Below are 19,501 nucleotides of genomic sequence, written 5' to 3' on the forward strand. Positions count from 1 at the left end.
CTTGTGCTTTCCTCTGAAAGGCAACACAATTTTGTCAAAGAGATGGCCTGAAGCAACATCTTGTTTTGTTCATATCAGAAAGTCTGTATAAAGTATTACATACCTTTAGCAAGAGGGCTTCGGCAACAGTTATGTATGTTCTGATGACCTGGGATAGAATCAACCATAACATCAAAATCAAACTGTAGGAACAAACGTGGGGTGGGGGGGTGGGGGAGAGAGAATTCACCTTTGTTCCCCATGACCCAACTCTTCGTCAAAATTCTTCCTCTTCTTTTTTGTCTCAGATCTTCACACATCATGCTTAGAAAAACGATAAACCAACGATTGAAATCAGATCATCAAAAAACTAAGGTTAAAGAAGAAGATGAGACGCAGATGGGCAACCTAGATTGAGGACGACAACGAGGGCCGATGAGCAGCGTCCGACACATGACGCGAGCGCCGTCTCGGCCTCCGGCTTCGCTTCTCCTTCCCCCAGTGCCGTCCTCCTGTGCTCCTTCTCCCTCCCCGCCGTCCTCCTCTGCTCCTCAGCAGCGACCTGTGACCGGCCCAGAACCACAGCCCACAGCGGTGGCTGATGGAGGATGGGGAGGCATCGGGAAGAACTACACAAGCGGCGACGATGACCATACGCTGGGGCTCCGAGGTCAGGGGAGGACGAGGCGGCGCAGTGGCGGCGGAGAGAATTGGGGAATGGGAAGCGGAGCTCGAGAAGGGAGCGATTGGTGGGTCAAAGACGCGAGCGATTGGTGGCTAGGGTTTCACCGTGAGAACCCCACGCTCGCTGCAGAGCCTTTCTTTTTTCACGCAGGCCACGCGCGAGACGCACCACCACGCTGGGCCCGTGGGTAAAGAAGGCCTACCCGTCATTCACTGGAGCATGAAACAATAACGTGCGAGAAAACAGACGGCTAAATTATTGACAGCGCGGTAAAACGCTACAATAGTGGTGGATCGAGCGAACGACGTTCACCGCGCGACGCGAATGCCCCAGAATGGCGGGTACCCTAGCAGCTTTTATATGTTAGATATAGAAGACTAGATAACACATTTTCTTTTGGCGTGTATAAAATGCGGCGAACTGGTTCGATCTTCCAGTGGTGCATGCCCACGAGACGAGAGGAGAGCAAGCAAGCGTTCATGCAAGACGAAGATCGAGAAGGAATTCCATCGGTCGATCGATCGATATATCGTGCATGGGAGACTGCGAGGAGTGGCGCAGCGGGGGAGGTGTATGGCTGGGAGTATCGTGTGGGTGCAGGACAAGCTGATCGTCTCCAATGAATGCCGGCAATGTTGGCACACAGTGACACTGGAAATAGCTAGACCTTGGCCTCTGTTGCCCTGTTGGGGAGTACGTACACACATTCACCCATTATTGAACTGCAAAACACATTTACTACCACCATGTAAGACTGCCCTAGCTTGCCTAGCTTGGACATCAACTGCCGCTGCCTCCGGTTCATCCACCTTAACTACCACGCACAGCTCAACTTTCCCTTCTTTATTTTCTCCGGTAACCTGGCTAATTAGCTTCGGACATAATACGCACATGCGGATGCAGTTTCCTTCATTGAGCTGCATTATAAGGGCATCTCCGATGTAATGTATGTACGAGCACGCGATTAGATAATAATAATTTACACCTCATGTTCGCTTCTGCTCCCACGACTCACCTCCGCCTACACTCCATAGCCGCCGCTGCAACCGCCTCCACCCACGACCCACCTAGCCACCCCCATGCCTCACCGGCGTGGATATACGGGAGCGCCGCGCCGACACAACCGCAGCAGGATGTGGAGCTGCCTCGGATGCCCCTTCCTTATATATCACGCGTTTCCCCAGATGCTGTGCCCATTTGGATCCGCATCGCCGGAGATGTTGGAGGCCACAAGGGCGAGGAGATGTAGACATAGGGCGGAGAGGATCCGCGACGACGCCATGTCATGGACGTAGTGCATGAGGGAGTGGAAGGATGCAAAGAAAGAAATGGAGGCGGGTCCGATCTCGCGGTCCAGATGGGAAAGGTATGTCGAAGTTTGTAGGATTAGGCGGATCAAGAGATGAGGAATTTTGCTCGGAGGATTTACTTTGAGGGCACGGAGTCGGAGCGGGCCAGGATACCGCTGCCATCCGCGCCGCCGGTGACATTTGTAACCTGGGGGAAGCAGGAGGCGAAATCGGAAGATTCGCAGCGCAGTGCAAGGTGGGAGTGCGTGGTGGGTTTGATGCCCACCAGAGTTCCATCGCCGCCGAAGCCTGTGGATCTGCTGCCCTTCCTCTTGCCGGAACCGGCGATGGACTGAGAGCACCACAACAGGGTGGGGCAGATGTAGTGATTTGTCGGCTGCCTCGCCCGTGAGGGGTGGCGCGGTAGATCCTCCGCCTTCCACAATAGGTGGACGCTTTTGAAGGCTGTGTGATCTGGAAGAAGAAGAGTTGGGCTCAAAAGATGAGGAAGATCTAGCTGTTGTTGCTCCTCAACCTGCTACTTTTGGGGACGCTTTGCAGCAAGCTAAGAGGATGAAGAAGAAGGATGCTCGTAGTCAGGGGAGATCGAAATTGGACTTGTTGGCTAGCAACCTGAAGCGTAATGGAGACACAGATAGATGAGATGCACCAACTCTGCCAAAGTTCAGGTACGTACACTCACCTGCAAATCACAAGACTGTATCACCCATTGTTCATTGTCAGAATTCAATTAGTAGTTTTAGTAGTTGGTTTCAGAAATTCAGGAGGGAAACTATAGATGTAGGCAATGCTAATGAGCCAAACTGGCTACCTAGAGGGAGAAACGGCAAAGTTTATATCCCAGTAACCTATAGGCTCACCGGGGTGCCGCTTACCGCTCGTTCTCCGGCAAGGCAGATTGGGGATACAGGGGATGATATTGTGATGAGAGGGGAAAATTTCATTTCCATTCGTACTATGGAACGTTTTGTGCTTGCGGGCAGATGGGCTGGGCAAGAGAGAGGCCGGGAGAGCCCGTGAGTATGGGGGTGGGGTAGTTGGGGAGAAACAAACCACCAACCCTAATCCTTCCTTGAGCTGGCACCTTTCCCATTCTGGTGCCGCCGCCTGGCTGTCCCGGCAAACTCAGTGGGTGAAGAAAATCTGATGGGAGATCACTTTGGATTTGATCATGGAGGGGAGAGAATGTATGGTGGTGGGGGAAGAGGGAGAGGGGTCGATAGGAATTATCGTGAGTACAACTGCAATCAACAATTCCAGCCACGTCTCCCTCCCAGAAATTTGCAAAACAATTACTATCCTCCAAGAGATCAAAGCTACCAGTACAAAGGATTTGAGGGGCGTTTCCGTGGAGGCAATGCTCAGTATCGACGCTAGCCGCCAATGTAGGGGGTAATACTGGCTCACGGTGTCCAAGCAGTCAGGGGTTGTGGCATCCTCATATTCGAAGAACACTAGAGAGCAAGGGGGAGTAAGTGTTGGTAAGGCATCAGATCAAATTAAATCTAGCTCGGCAGGTGGGGGTGTTACTGGGGATGGAAATATTTCGCGTGCTTCTTCTGGTAAAGTTGCGCCCTTGCAGAAAATTGTTTATCACAGGTGTGTAGTCAAAGGTCATAGCTTAAAAGGATGTGAGGTTAAAGTTAAGTGTGACATCTGCTCAAAGGATTCACATATTGCAGACTTCTGTGCTTGGCTTCATCAGAAGAAACCAGTTGCCACTCTGGTGGGTTTTGGAGGTGAAGGGCTTGGCTGTTTCATTTATGAACATGCCAAAGATCTTGGGTTAAGTGAAAACAATGATGAAGTGGCTTTGGTGAGACTTACGGAAGGTTTTGATGTTAACTTGGATGTTGAACAGTTGGTTAGGTGCTTAGCCAAAACATACCCATGGAGATGGGACTAAAAGCTAAGGTCACCGAGACAACCTTTTTGGTAAACTATCCTTCTATGGCCAAGATAAATGAAGCTGCTATATATGACTGGGTGCCTTTGAAGGGTGAAACCATTATGGTTAATGCCAAAATTTGTAATGATGACTCACTGGCAGTGGGAAGTGCGTATGTGGTTTGGGTTAAAGCAAAAGTTGTTTCCAAGACACTTAAGAATTTCCATGGTTTACATGAGGTGGGATCGATGCCGAGGGTGAATCAAGAAGTGGATATGGTCACCTTGAAGGAATCTGCCTGGTCAGGATAAAAGTAGTTGTAGTAGATCACAATAAAATCCCAAGGTGGACTAAGCTCACTGGCCATTAAGCATGTCCTCAATACTTTGCGATCTTCTTGGGTTGAAGGGCGGATTACCATTGCAGTCCTAACGCTGATTCTTATATCCAGCGTTGGTGTTGGCTACCAGATCAGACCCTCCCTCGGGGTACCTGCGCTTACCACCATTGCCCTGGTTATTGCCATTGTGCCCAACCATACTCTACTGCCGGCCCTTAGCACTGACATTTTTCTTGCCATTATTAGGCTTATCCTCATCTGAATTAGGGTCCTTTGTACTATCAGAGTCAGCATATCTGGTAAGAACATCCATAAGCTTTCCCATATCTGTGTACTTAGTCTTAAGCCGCCCAAGCTTCTGTTTAAGTGGCTCGAAGCGACAATTTTTCTCCAATGCTAACACAACCTGACCCGCCACAATACCTTCTAAAGTGTGCATGATGGTCACAATCTGGCGGGCCCAATGATGGGGCAGACTCATCCTCTCGCTGTACGCAATGCTCCAAATTGACAATTTTCATTGTTCGGCTTCTTACATGTTCCTTGAAAATTCTTGATAAAATTATCCTTCAGCTCTCCTCAAGTGTTGATGGAGTTGGGGAGAGACTCTTTAACCATGTACGAGTTGTCCCTTCCCACATCATGGTGAAATACTTAGCACAAACTGCATCGCTGGCATCTAACATCTCCATGGCCAGTTCATAACTTTTGATCCAAGACTCTGGAGGGAGGTTTGATGTGTAATTAGGTATCTTACGCGGACCTTTAAAATCCTTAGGCAAGCGCTCATTGTGTAGGGCCGGTACTAAACATGGTACTCCGAGACCTCTAATGCCTAACCCAGCCTCAGCTAAAGTTGAAGGGATCACAAGGGGCGGCTCATAAGCCCCCTGGTTTGCTGCTTCCGCCCCTCGACGGGCCCTTGCCCCGTCCACAAGCGCTTGAGATGCACTCCGAGGATCGGGCGGGTTAACATGGGGCGGATTTCGACGACGTTCACTACTGGAGACTGTAGGCGACTCAATACGTCGGCTGTAACTGCGGCTCGGGAGAGTTGTTGAGTGCACACGATCACGACTGCATGAGTAGGCGGCCTGCTGAGCAATAGTTGTCTATAGGAGTTTGACCGCGTTCCGGGTTTCCACCGCGGCCGGTGACTTGCCAGTCATAGGAATTGCCGCCAACCGGGTTGCTGCTGCCAACATGTTATCCACCGGGTTAGAAAAGTGTCCAGGTGGCGTCAGGACACGTTGAGACGGTGTCTGATTGGGGGCGGGTTAGGCGCCCGCTCCTCCCTCCGTGCCAGCTCAGGCTGGTAAGGTTGAGCCACAACCCGATTCCTTGGCATATCTGGGTTTAACTGGGGACTCACCCGTGCATCTGGAGTGCTTGGACCTGCTCCAGGGATGTCAAACAAACGCCTTGAATTGTACATCAACGGTAGGAAATTCTGGTACCTTCTCTGAAAAACTGCATCAGACGCGTTCTGATCCAAACTTAAGTGCCAAGCATCCACCTTTACACGCTCCGCCTCTGCGTCAATCTGAGCCTTCAGCGCGGCTGTCTGAACATTCTCAGCCATGATATCTGATAACCCACAAGTATAGGGGATCAATTGTAGCCTCTTTCGATAAGTAAGAGTGTCGAACCCAACGAGGATCTAAAGGTAGAACAAATATCAAAGTTTGAGAAAGCGCTAGGCGTTAATTATGCGTTTGGCCACCTACTTGCGCTTTTCTAGCTTAGGCGTGATTAGGCGCAATTAGGCGCAATTATGCGTTTTCTATATAATTGTACGGGTATGGGCAAAAAAGAGCAGTTTGACATAAAAAAAGTGCTAGAATGTAAACTGGAGGTACAATTATAAGTTTATAACCTTGTTCTCGCTCCAATATGTTGCCCCTGCCTCTTTGTATGTTGTCCTCTGATCGTCTCCCTCCAATGCATTGTGCAACAGCTAAATACATCATAGAGAAGATGACAAGATGTTAGCAGCAGCAACCAACAAGCAAGGAGCAAGCAAAGCATTATATATCAGATTCATCATTCATATATGTAAAATGTAATGTAATAGGCAGAACATATCACAAGTTCACAACTTGAATGAGCAATCAAAGCAAACTAGCAAAGTAGCAAACAAGCAATGTAATAGGTAGAACATATCACAAGTTCACAACTTCACAAGCAAGCATATTACATAACAAATAAAAGTCTTAAACTTGCTTAGTGCTACCAAACCAAAGTACCACGGCCACGATCCACAATAGTCTCACCCGTGACCACTCCATCATAGTCTCTTACATAACAAATAACAAACAAAAGACAAATGCATGAATGCAAATGCATGATAACTTGATCACTTAATGGCATGATGCTGCCAACCATCATGCAATGAGCCAATGATCACTAGCTCAAATGCTCAATGCCTCTCAATCATCCTCATACTCAATCTCATCTTCATCCACTATCTCCTCATCATCATGATCGGATTCAAACTCCTCCTCCTCAAGGTCTCTCACTCTTGCACTCCTCCGAAGTTGGAGTTGCTCTTGTGCTCCCATTGCTTCACCAAGTAGATCCCATGATATCCCCGTACCCGGATGAACATCTCCATCCTCCTCATCAAGATAAACAACGCTTGCATAATCATCCCCTCCTTCAAATAGAAATCCTTGAGCTTCGGTAGCATCGGTGCTAATGAGCACATCCCATTTCTTCTTCTCTAGGAGCTTTTGTTTCCTAGACAACATCCTATTGTTGAACCTTATGAAGACCAAATTGTTGCATCGCTCCGTTGTGAGCCTATTTCTTCTCTTGGTATGTATCTACATATTAAACATCATTTTGCATGAGCATATTTAAAAACAAAAACGAGAGACAAATGAGGAGACAAAATTGAGAGAAGAGATAATACCGATTCAAATGCACTCCAGTTTCTTTCACAACCAGAAGAGCTAGAGGTCAGAGAGAGGATTCTCATAGCCATTTCTTTCAAATTTGGTGTTTCTCCTCCATAAAGCTTCCACCAACCAACTAGAAATCGGAGAACATATAGCAGTAGCAAGTTAGTAGTAGCAGCAGCAAAAAGCAGCAGTAGCATGGTAGCAGGCTAGCAGCAGCATCAAGGTAGCAGCAGCAGTAGCATGGTAGCAGCAGCAGCAGGAAGCAAGCATCAATAGCAGCAGCAACAGCAAGAAACAAGCATCAATAGTAGCAGCAGCAGCAAGAAACAAGCATCAATACTTCAATAGCAGCAGCAAGAAAAGAGTAGCAACTAGTGGGCAGGAGCAAGCAAGTATACCGGGGCTATAGCTTTTATTTTCACATGCTTTTGCAAGCTTCTTTCCAAAAGTTCCTTCTTTGTTTTCATATTTCAGAAACTCGTCATTGACAACCAGCATGCAAGTATCATGATCATTTGCATAGTATTGTTCAGCACACTCCTGAAATCCTTCATTTGCAGTGGTAAAGACGGAGCTATCTGCATAACTATAGTGTGGGTTCAACACATATGCGGCCATGTGCAGTGGAGAATCTAGCCTTCCATTCATCTTCTTTTCAACAATGCCCATAGTATCTTTGTAGTTCCTCTCTAAGTTGTTAAATGCCTCCTTCATCTCCCTCTTTGCATTCACCAACTCTCCATACAACCAAGCCATCGACGGCTTAATATCCCCATCAACCAAACGAAGTACTCTCACCAATGGCTCAAACACCTTTATGCATAGGAGCACACCTTTCCAAAAGTTTGCATCCATCACCGTTGCCGTTGCATCCTTGCCTTTCTTTGTTTTCACATTTTTCATATCTTCCCAAGCTCTTTCAACCACCATATACCTTAAAGCATCTTTCTTCTCCAACAAACTTTGCAATGTGAGAAAAGCGGAAGCAAATCTAGTCACCCCCGGCCTTATGATATCTCTCCTTTTTGTAGCAACCCTCATCAATGCCAAAGTCTTGTGATGCGCATAGATGAAGATGGTGAGGTTCTTTGCTTGATCAATTATTGTTTTGAATCTCTTGAGGCTGCCAATTCCTTGGAGCATTAAGTTGATAGTGTGAGTTGCACAAGAGCTTCAAAAGATCTTCGACCTCTTCTCAAGCAACATTTTCTTGGCTCCCATGTTATTGGAAGCATTGTCCGTCACCACTTGCATCACATGCTCCGCCCCTACCTCCTCAATTGCGCTGTCCACTAGCTGAAATATGACTTCACTTGTATGTGACACATCAGATGTTTCCTTTGATTTGAGAAAACTTGTCCCCCCACTGCAATGCATGCACAAATTCATTATGCTCCTCCTCTTCATGTCCGTCCATGCATCTGTCATGATGGTGCACCCAAGCTTTATCTTCTCCTTCTCACGTTCATCTAACAAACTCTTGGTCCTTGCATATTCATCACTCAACAACTTCTCCCTAAGCTCATATTGAGTAGGAGGCTCATATCCAGGACCAAATTTGCCTATGGCCTCACACATTTGACAAAACTCATCATTGTCAAGAGCATTAAATGGTATGCCTACAAGCAAAGGAACAAAACCATGCAATCAAGCAATCATTTCAAGCACAAGCAAGAAAAGAAATGAAGGACTCCAGAATTACCATGTGAATACACCCATCTAGCAACATATGGTGAACATTGACCTCTTCTCTCCTTGAATAGTGCTTCATTCATACTTAGCTGCTTCAAGGCTTCCTCTTTGCTTGATTTACCATCAATAGGACACACAAACTTGTCCATTGGTCCTAATTTGTTGGGCTCCGATGATGTGCTTCCAACACAAACAGATTCCCTACCATCCCTTGCTTCATTTAGGGCTGTAACATGCACATCAGCCCTCACTTCTGCCGTATGTTTTTTCTTCGCCACCTTCTTTGCCTCATATGCATCAAGAGCTCTCTGGCATATTGCTTTAGCCTCCGGAGTTGATCTTAAACATGAAAGAACGCTTGAGGTGGTGCCTGTGATGTGTAGCTTGAAACGGTTAATTCCTCCGGTGCTAATATGGCCACAAAAGTCACACTTCACCCTCTCCTTGTTTGTGACATCACATAGTTTCCCATAGTTCCATCCAACATCATTGGATTTCCTCTTCAGAGCTATCGGCCTTTCGGACTCTGTTTGGGCGGTGGTGTTCTCTGATGTTGACATCCTATAACAACAAGTCAACAACACAAATTAGCAGCTAGTAGCCACAGACAGCAGCAGCAACTAGCATTAGCAACAAACAAGTAGCAGCAGCAGCCAGCATCAGCATCAGCTAGCATCAGCAGCAAACAAGTAGTAGCAGCATCAAACAGCAGTAGCAGCTAGCAGCAGCAAATTAACAGCAACAGGCAACAGCACCAAGTACTACTACTTTTACTCTACTAGTAAACAGCACCACTAACTACCACCAGCAGCAGCTAACATCACTTCAGCGGCAACTAGTAGCACCAGCAAAGCAGCAACAGGCAGAAGCTAGCAGGAGAAGGTAGGATCGATGGGGATCTGGGGGCTCACCTGCCTAAAGAGAAGAAGACCAGGCCGTGAGATCCACGGCGGGATGAGGTCGAAGGCCAGCAACCGGAGGTGTGGGGGAGGGCCCGAGCAGGAGAGGCGCGAGGAGAAGCTTCAGATCCAGGGCGGAGGGCGTGCTGCTGCCGGTGGCGCGAGGAGAGTCTCGCGGCCCCAAGGAGAGTCCGGCAGCGCGAGGAATGGAGGAGAGGAGACCCTAACCCTAACACGGGCTCGATTTTGACCCTCTGCCTTTCATCCCGTGGCTCCCTGCCTCTTTATCCCGATACCCCGATGGATCCCCTCTCGTCGTTCTGTGCCATTAAGCGCCCGTTCCGCGCTGTTCCGCGCGCTTAAGCTCGCCTCAGCGAGAAAAGCGCTCCGCCTAGGCGCGCGTCGCGCCTTTACGAGCGCACATGGCCTATGCGAGGCGGTAGGCCAGCGCCTTGCGTGTAGGCGCGCATAAGCGCTCGATTAAGCGCGCTTTCCCGAACTTTGACAAATATTCCCTCAAGTTCTATCGACCACCGATACAACTCTACGCACGCTTAATGTTCGCTTTAACTAGAACAAGTATGAAACTAGAAGTATTCTGTAGGTGTTGTTGGATAGGTTTGAAAGATAATAAAGAGCGCGTAAATAAAAAGTAGGGGTTGTTTACATAAAGACACAACTAAGTTAGTTTTAGTAGAGAGCTTGTTGTCACGAGAAAGTTATTTGTCCCTAGGCAATCGATAACTAGACCGGTAATCATTATTGCAATTTTATTTGAGGGAGAGGCATAAGCTAACATACTTTCTCTTTTTGGATCATATGCACTTATGATTGGAACTCTAGCAAGCATCCGCAACTACTAAAGATCATTAAGGTAAAACCTAACCATAGCATTATAAGGCATCAAGTCCTCTTTATTCCCATACGCAAACAACCTACTTAGTCGGGTATGTGTTTCTATCACTCACTCCGCCCACCATAAGCAAATCATGAACATATTGCAAACCCTACAACGGGGGTCCCTCACGCTTGCGCGACACGGAGAGCACCATAGGATAGCACCAATAATAAAACATGCAACTCAAACCAATCACAATCATCAATTAACCCATAGGACAAAACGGATCTACTCAAACATCATAGGATAACCATACATCATTGAGAAATAATATATAGCATTGAGCACCATGTTTAAGTAGAGATTACAGCGGGTAAAAGAGGCGTTACACCGCTGCATAGAGGGGGGAAGAGTTGGTGATGATGGCGGTGAAGTTGTTGGTGTAGATTGCAGTGATGATGATGACCCCGGCGGCGTTCCAGTGCCATCGAAAGAAAGGGGGAGAGAGCCCACCTTCTTCTTCTTCCTTGACCTTCTCTCTAGATGGGAGAAGGGTTTCCCCTCTGGTCCATGGCCTCCATGGCGGCGGAGGGGCGAGAGCCCCTCCAAGATTGGATTTGTCTCTCTGTCTTTCTCTTTGTTTCTGCATTCCAGATTCTGCCCTTTCACCATTTCTTAAATTTCCGGAGATCCGTAACTCTGATTGGGCTGAATGTTGGATACGATTTTTATCCAAATATTAGCTTTCTTGTGGCGAAAGAAGGGCACCAACCGCCTTATGGGGTGGCCACGAGGGCCCAAGGCGCGCCTGACCCCTTGGGGCATGCCCCCTGCCTCGTGGCCCCCTCGGACATCGTCTCACGTTGATTCTTCTTCCCAAAAATCACGTATATTCCAAAAAAAATCTCTGTCAGTTTTTATCCCATTTGGACTCCGTTTGATATGGATTTTTTGCGAAACAAAAAACATGCAACAAACAGGAACTGACACTGGACACTGGATCAATATGTTAGTACCAAAAATAGTATAAAAAGTTGCCAAAAGTATATGAAAGTTGTAGAATATTGGCATGAAACAATCAAAAATTATAAATACGACGGAGACGTCTCAGCATTCCTGAGCTTAATTCCTGCTCGTCCTCGAGTAGGTAAATGATAAAAAAGATAATTTTTGATGTGGAATGCTACCTAGCATAATCTTGATCATGTAATCTAATCATGGCATGAATATTAAGACACAAGTGATTCAGAGCAATAGTCTATCATTTGATATTAAGACAATAATACTTTGAGCATACTAATAAAGCAATCATGTCTTTTCAAAACAACATGTCCAAAGAAAGTTAACCCTACAAAATCATATAGTCTGGCTATGCTCCATTTTCACCACACAAAATATTCATATCATGCACAACCCGATGACAAGCCAAGCAATTGTTTCATACTTTTGACGTTCTTAAACCTTTTCAACTTTCACGCAATACATGAGCGTGAGCCATGGACATAGCACTATAGGTGGAATAGAATATGATGATGGAGGTTGTATGGAGAAGACAAAAAAAGGGGAAAGTCTTACATCGACGCAGCTAATCAATGGGCTATGGAGATGCCCATCAATTGATGTCAATGCGAGGAGTAGGGATTGCCATACAACGGATGCACCAAGAGCTATAAGTGTATAAAATCTCAAACTGAAACTAAGTGGGTGTGCATCCAACTTGCTTGCTCATGAAGACCTAGGGCATTTGAGGAAGCCCATCATTGGAATATACAAGCCAAGTTCTATAATAAAAATTCCCACTATATATGAAAGTGATCACTCAATAGACTCTCTATATGAAGAACATGGTGCTACTCTGAAGCACAAGTGTGGTGAAAGGATAGTAACATTGTTCCTTCTCTTTTTTCTTTTTCTTTTTTTCTTTTTTTGTAGGCTTCTTTGGCCTCTATCTTTTTTTTGGGGGGGGGGCTTCTTTGGCCACTTTTATTTTGATCATGGGACAATGTTTCAATAATGATGATCATCACACTTTTATTTACTTACAACTCAATATTACAACTCGATACTAGAACAAAGATATGACTCTATATGAATGCCTCCGGTGGTGTACCGGAATATGCAATGATCTAGCGTAGCAATGACATCAAAAAATGGACAAGCCATGAAAACATCATGCTAGCTATCTTACGATCATGCAAAGCAATGTGGCAATAAATACTCAAGTCATGTATATGATGATGACGGAAGTTGCATGGCAATATATCTCGGAATGGCTATGGAAATGCCATAATAGGTAGGTATGATGGCTGTTTTGAGGAAGATATAAGGAGGCTTATGTGTGATAGAGCGTATCATATCACGAGGTTTGGATGCATCGGCGAAGTTTGCACAAACTCTCGAGGTGGGAAAGGGCAATGCACGGTACCGAAGAGGCTAGCAATGATGGAAGAATGAGAGTGCGTATAATCTATGAACTCAACATTAGTCATAAAGAACTCACATACTTATTGCAAAAATCTATTAGTCATCAAAACAAAGTACTAAGCGCATGCTCCTAGGGGGATAGATTGTTAGGAAAAGACCATCGCTCGTCCCCGACCGCCACTCATAAGGAAGACAATCAATAAATACCTCATGCTCCAACTTCGTTACATAACGGTTCACCATACGTGCATGCTACGGGAGTCACAAACTTCAACACAAATATTTCTACAATCCACAACTACCCACTAGCATGACTCTAATATCACCATCTTTATATCGCAAAACTATTGCAAGGAATCAAACATATCATATTCAGTGATCTACAAGTTTTATGTAGGATTTTATGACTAGCCATGTGAATGACCAGTTCCTGTCATCTCTCTAAATAGATATAAGTGAAGCAAGGGAGTTTAATTCTTTCTACAAAATATATGCCCACGCTCTAACAAATATAAGTGAAGCAAAAGAGCATTCTACAAGTGGAGGTTTTCTATGTGAAGAGAAACAGGCAATCCAAACATCAAAAGATATAAGTGAAGCACATGAAGCATTCTATAAAGTCATATTCAAAAGATATAAGTGAAGTGCAATAAGCATTCTATAAATCAACCAAGGACTATCTCATACCAGCATGGTGCATCAAAGAAAAGTGAAAACTAAATGCAAAAGACGCTCCAAGATTTACGCATATCATGTGACGAATAAAAATATAGCTCCAAGTAAAATTACCGATGATCGTTAGAAGAAAGAGGGGATGCCTTTCGGGGCATCCCCAAGCTTGGTGTCTTGGGAGTCCTTTAATATTTCCTCGGGGTGCCTTGGGCATTCCCAAGATTAGGCTTTTGCCACTCCTTATTCCTTCGTCCATCGTGATCTCTCCCAAAACATGAAAACTTCAATCACACAAAACTTAACAAAAAGTTCGGTAAGATCCGTTAGTATAATAAAGCAAATCACTACTCTAAGTACTATTGCAAACCAATTTATATTTTATTTTTGCATTGTAGCTACTGTAATATAACTTTTCCATGGCTTAATTCACTGATAGAAATCGACAGTTTCATCAAAACAAGCAAACTATGCATCAACAACAGAATCTATTTTAAACAGGACAGTTTGTAATAATCTGAACATTCACCATACCTCTAGTACTTCAAAAATTCTGCCAAAATTAGGAAAAATAAAAAAAATTGTATAGGAAGACAGTGCAAAAAGTTTCAGAACTGTTTGACATTCCAGTAAAAAAATGTAAAATCGCACACTACAGCCAAAGTTTCTGTTCTGCATCGCACAAACCAACAAGCAATGTAAACATCCTAAAGGTGAATCTTGGCACATTATTTTTATAATACAATGGAATTGAACAAGGGGATAATTATTTTTGTTGAAAAGTTTCTGTAATCAATATTCACAAAGTTTCCGTGAGCATGAACAAAGTTCAAGGAGCCCCCCCCCCCCACTTCAACAATGCTTGTCTTTCTCACTTTCACTTTCCTTTTTGAAAAGTTTTGGGTTCCCCTCTTTATTTTTTTGTTTTTAAACTATATAAAAACACTCAACGTAAATAAATGACTCTATAAAACTTCTGGATTGTCTCCCTGGCAGCGCTTTCTTTAAAGCCATTAAGCTAGGCATATAGTGCTCAAGTGATGAATCCACCTGGATCCCAAGGTATATCAAAGCCAATTTTAATTAACAATGATTTGTGATTTAGTAGTGAGCACAAAGCAACATATATCATGTAATGACGAAGTCTAACTCTCTTTCTATGCATCAGCATGTCATAAAAGAACAATTCATGCACACAAAGTAAAGGCCAATGCATCGTATAAACAATTTCTTGCAATTTTATGATATTGGAAGCATGGAGAGGCGGACATGTAGTTCCTTTCTCATAATAATTGCAAGTAGGAGCAGCAAGCACATGCATATTATATCTATCAAAATCATCATGTGTAGTAGTGAAACGCAACCCATCAATATAATCCTTAATAAGGGCAAACTTCTCCGATATAGTGTAGTCGGAAGAATTCAAATAGATAATAGGACTATCATGCATGGGTGCAATAGCAACAATTTCATGTTTAACATAAGGAACTATAGCAAGTTCATCTCCATAAGCATAATTCATATTGGCATCTTGGCCACAAGCATATCAAGCGTCATCAAAAAGGGATATTTCAAAAGAATAACCGGGATCATAACAATCATCATAGCAATCATCCTTCGGTAAGCACGAAGGGAAATTAAGTAATGTATGAGTTGAAGAGTTACTCTCATTAGAAGGTGGGCACGGGTAGCTAATCCGCTCTTCCTCCTTTTGTTCTTCGCTCTCCTCATCATCTTTTTCATCCAATGAGCTCACAATTTCATCAATTTCTTCTTCCATAGACTCCTGCAAAATATTAGTCTTTTCTTGGACAGCGGAGACTCTCTCAATAAAATCATCAATATCGTAGTTGAATTCATAATTTTCATAGCAATATTTAAGTATAGCAAAAAAATTAGGTCTGTAAACAGCATCATCAAGATTTTCACACTCTTTAAACAAAGATTCAATTTCATAAGCACCCATAAAAGCAACAAATTCTTCTATTCGTTCCACATCATAGTAATCATATATACCATTAGGATAAGAAGCTAAGGTTTCATTATCATTAAATTCGCATGAAAAGGGAAGGTGTGGAGCCTTCATCCTAGAGCAACAAGTATAACCATATCTCAAGCATAGTTGCCGAGCATACCAATGCAACATATGAATTTGATCCCATAATAGTTTCCCTTTTTGAGTCAAGCGATAATCCCTAAAGTATTCACGTTGATCCAAGGTGTCACCCATTATATAAATGAATGGGGTTTTCTTAAGATTATCAAAGTAGTACATAATATCTTTCACATAATGAGCATCGAGGGTTTTAGGAGGTTCCTCATCTCCATGAGTATCAAGTAAACCTATTTTTTTGGTATTTCGTCTTCCATATCCATAACGAAAGATAGAGAACAACTTAGAACAACAAATAAAAATTACTTAGTGATAAAGCAAACAAGCACACACGAGAATATTCACCCCACACTATAACTCCCCGGCAACGGCGCCAGAAAAAATGTCTTGATAACCCATAATTATAGGGGATCAATTGTAGCCTCTTTCGATAAGTAAGAGTGTCGAACCCAACGAGGAGCTAAAGGTAGAACAAATATTCCCTCAAGTTCTATCGACCACCGATACAACTCTACGCACGCTTAACGTTCGCTTTACCTAGAACAAGTATGAAACTAGAAGTACTTTGTAGGTGTTGTTGGATAGGTTTGCAAGATAATAAAGAGCGGATAAATAAAAAGTAGGGGCTGTTTAGATAAAGATACAACTAAGTTAGTTTTAGTAGAGAGCTTGTTGTCACGAGAAAGTTATTTGTCCCTAGGCAATCGTTAACTAGACCGATAATCATTATTGCAATTTTATTTGAGGGAGAGGCATAAGCTAACATACTTTCTCTTCTTAGATCATATGCACTTATGATTGGAACTCTAGCAAGCATCCGCAACTACTAAAGATCATTAAGGTAAAACCCAACCATAGCATTATAAGGCATCAAGTCCTCTTTATTCACATACGCAATCAACCTACTTACTCGGATCTGTGTTTCTATCACTCACGCCACCCACCATAAGCAAATCATGAACATATTGCAAACCCTACAGTGGGGATCCTCACGCTTGCGTGACACGGAGAGCACCATAGGACAACACCAATAATAAAACATGCAACTCAAAACAATCACGATCATCAATTAACCCATAGGACAAAACAGATCTACTCAAACATCATAGGATAGCCATACATCATTGGGAAATAATATATAGCATTGAGCACCATGTTTAAGTAGATATTACAGCAGGTAAAAGAGGGGCTTCACCACTGCATGGAGGGGGGAAGAGTTGGTGATGATCGCAGTGAAGTTGTTGGTGTAGATTGCGGTGATGATGATGGCCCCGGCGACGTTCCGGCGCCACTTGAAGATAGGGGGAGAGAGCCACCCTTCTTCTTCTTCTTCTTCTTCTTCTTCCTTGACCTTCTCCCTAGATGGGAGAAGGGTTTCCCCTCTGGTCCATGGCCTCCATGGCGGTGGAGGGGCGAGAGCCCCTCCGAGATTGGATCTGTCTCTCTGTCTCTCTCTGTTTCTGCGTTCCAGATTCTGCCCTTTCACCGTTTCTTAAATTACTAGAGATCCGTAACTTCGATTGGGCTGAATTTTGGACACGAATTTTATCCAGATATTAGCTTTCTTGCAGCGAAAGAAGGGCACCAACCGCCTTACGGGGTGGCCACGAGGGCACAGGGCGCGCCTGACCCCCTGGGGCGCGCCCCCTGCCTCGTGGCCCCCTCGGGCATCGTCTCGCGTTGATTCTTCTTCCCAAAAATCACATATATTCTAAAAAAATCTCTGTCAGTTTTTATCCCGTTTGGACTCCATTTGATATGGATTTTGTGCGAAACAAAAAACATGCAACAAACAGGAACTAGCACTGGGCACTGGATCAGTATGTTAGTCCCAAAATAATATAAAAATTTGCCAAAAGTATATGAAAGTTGTAGAATATTGGCATGGAACAATCAAAAATTATAGATACGACGAAGACGTATCAATATCCTCCTAGGCCTTGGTTATCTCCTCACGAATCTTTGCAATTTTTGCGTTGCGCCCTTCCTGATTCGCCGTGGTGACCTCTGTTGCCAACAAGGCTGTCAAGGTGCCCATGAGATCCAGCAGCACCTGAGTGAGTGGCGTAGCCGAATTGGAACCACCAGCCCCCGCGGCCGCCAGGTCAGAGGTTGTTGCAGCCACCGTTGACGAATTGAGAGTCGGACCTATGCCAGCCATGAAGATAGCAGCCCTGCACGGTGGCTCATAGGGGTCTGGATTACTGTGGCCATCGAAAAAGCCCCTAAGCCTGCCATCTTGAAGCTGATAAATTTACTTTGTCTCTCCAGTTGAGGATTCATCAATTGAGTAGATGAGAGTCTGTCCCCCAGATGCAGAATCTTCCGCAAGTTCCATCCCTTGTGTGAATCCCAAGAAAGCATGCCTTTCTACTTCTTGAGCTTGCATTGTTTTTTCCCTTGAAGAGGAAAGGGCGATGCAGCAAACTAGAGAAAAGTATTTCCCTCAGTTGAGAACCAAGGTATCAATCCAGTAGGAGATACAAGCAAGTCTCCAATCTATGCACCTACACAAACAATCAAACACTTGCACCCAGCGCGATAAAGAGGTTGTCAATCCCTTCACGATCACTTGCAAAGGTGAGATCTGATAGAGATAGATATAAAATATTACTAAAACGTAAAACAAAGTAAAAATAAATAAATTGCAGCGATATTTTTTTGGGTTTTTAGTTTATAGATCTGAAAATATATATGATGGAAAAAAGACCCAGGGCCATAGGTTTCACTAGAGGATTCTCTCTCGAAGGAAAATAATACGGTGGGTGAACAAATTACCGTCAAGCAATTGATAGAAAAGCGCAGAGTTATGACGATATCCAAGGCAATGATTATGAATATAGGCATCACGTCCGTGTCAAGTAGACCGACTCCTGCCTGCATCTACTACTGTTACTCCACACATCGACCGTGATCCAGCATGCATCTAGAGTATTAAGTTCATAAGAACGGAGTAACGTGAAAGGATCGAGGAGAGGTGTCTAGAGGGGGGGGGTTGATTAGACCCTCAACAGGCAAAAGTAGTAGTTTTTAGGTTCTTTAAGTTGAGGTGGAGTTTTAGCACAAGTTTAAGCATTCATAATACATTTCAAGCAATCATGGCAAGAGTATGAGCAGCGGAAAGAGTAAAGCATGCTAATTACAAGAAAGTAAAGGGATGAGATTTGAGTGTGCAAACGCAATGAAGACACAGATATTTTTGGCGTGGTTTTGATAGGTGGTGCTATCGTACATCCACGTTGATGGAGACTTCAACCCACGAAGGGTGACGGTTGCGTGAGTCCACGGAGGGCTTGATACGTCCATTTGGCATCATGCTTTTATATCCATATTTATTGCATTATGGGCTGTTATTACACATTATGTCACAATACTTATGCCTATTCTCTCTTATTTTACAAGGTTTACATAAAGAGGGAGAATGCCGACAGCTGGGATTCTGGGCTAGAAAAGGAGCAAATATTAGAGACCTATTCTGCACAGCTCCAAAAGCCCTGAAACTTCATGGAAGTCATTTTCAAAATATATAAAAAATACTGAGCGCAAGAAGTTCCGGAGGGGGGCCACACCCTGCCCACGAGGGTGGGGGGCGCGCCCTACCCCCTGGGTGCGCCCCTGCCTCATGGGCCCCCTGGTGGCCCTCCTATGCCCATCTTCTGCTATATGGAGTCTTTGGATGAGGAAAAAATCATAAGCTAGCTTTCGGGACGAGACTCCGCTGCCACGAGGCGGAACCTTGGAGGAACCAATCTAGGGCTCCG

The 19,501-nt window shown here is 44.5% G+C and overlaps 3 protein-coding genes and 1 long non-coding RNA gene across 7 annotated transcripts in view; 1 reads left to right on the forward strand and 3 right to left on the reverse strand.

Annotated features, from left to right (window-relative positions):
- LOC123050295 (uncharacterized) overlaps positions 1-1,030 on the reverse strand; it is a gene marked incomplete in the record, with an annotated part of 6,568 nt that extends 5,538 nt beyond the window's left edge. Inside the window, 3 exon segments of the long non-coding RNA XR_006423748.1 lie at positions 1-148; positions 230-303; positions 388-1,030. This is a non-coding gene — a long non-coding RNA (uncharacterized lncRNA).
- LOC123050270 (uncharacterized) overlaps positions 1-19,228 on the forward strand; it is a 25,330-nt gene extending 6,102 nt beyond the window's left edge. For 2 of the 4 annotated variants that reach the window (XR_006423744.1, XM_044473095.1), the window contains one exon: positions 19,143-19,228. Coding sequence is in view for 2 of the 4 variants with exons in the window: in XM_044473095.1 (XP_044329030.1) it covers positions 19,143-19,152 (10 nt within the window). In the remaining 2 variants the exon portion in view is untranslated. Of the gene's footprint in view, positions 1-6,159; positions 6,371-19,142 lie in introns of those variants that run through there. The other 2 variants (XR_006423742.1, XM_044473103.1) reach the window with 1 other exon arrangement.
- LOC123050259 (uncharacterized) lies at positions 6,380-7,203 on the reverse strand. The gene is made up of 2 exons (XM_044473085.1): positions 7,117-7,203; positions 6,380-7,027 (listed from the first exon to the last, which is right to left on the reverse strand). The coding sequence occupies exons 1-2, from the start codon at positions 7,186-7,188 to the stop codon at positions 6,632-6,634; spliced, it is 468 nt and encodes a 155-aa protein (XP_044329020.1). The 5' UTR covers positions 7,189-7,203; the 3' UTR covers positions 6,380-6,631.
- On the reverse strand, positions 7,631-9,228 carry LOC123050250 (uncharacterized). Its single transcript, XM_044473077.1, has 2 exons — positions 8,808-9,228; positions 7,631-8,724 (listed from the first exon to the last, which is right to left on the reverse strand). Exons 1-2 carry the CDS (start codon positions 8,944-8,946, stop codon positions 8,279-8,281), a joined length of 585 nt encoding a protein of 194 aa, XP_044329012.1. The 5' UTR covers positions 8,947-9,228; the 3' UTR covers positions 7,631-8,278.
- Positions 19,229-19,501: the final 273 nt, after the last annotated feature.

This window comes from Triticum aestivum, chromosome 1A, assembly GCF_018294505.1.
Source record: "Triticum aestivum cultivar Chinese Spring chromosome 1A, IWGSC CS RefSeq v2.1, whole genome shotgun sequence".
Classification (NCBI taxonomy): Eukaryota; Viridiplantae; Streptophyta; class Magnoliopsida; order Poales; family Poaceae; genus Triticum; species Triticum aestivum.

What these genes read in the sequence shown, in the direction of transcription:
- LOC123050259 (XM_044473085.1), bottom strand. Translation starts at nt 7,188, where the DNA reads ATGGCTATGAGAATCCTCTCTCTGACCTCTAGCTCTTCTGGTTGTGAA. An exon ending in ACTGGAGTGCATTTGAATCG is followed by an intron (nt 7,028 to 7,116) that starts GTATTATCTCTT and finishes TTTAATATGTAG; the next exon opens with ATACATACCAAGAGAAGAAA.
- LOC123050250 (XM_044473077.1), bottom strand. Translation starts at nt 8,946, where the DNA reads ATGGACAAGTTTGTGTGTCCTATTGATGGTAAATCAAGCAAAGAGGAA. An exon ending in TAGATGGGTGTATTCACATG is followed by an intron (nt 8,725 to 8,807) that starts GTAATTCTGGAG and finishes CTTTGCTTGTAG; the next exon opens with GCATACCATTTAATGCTCTT.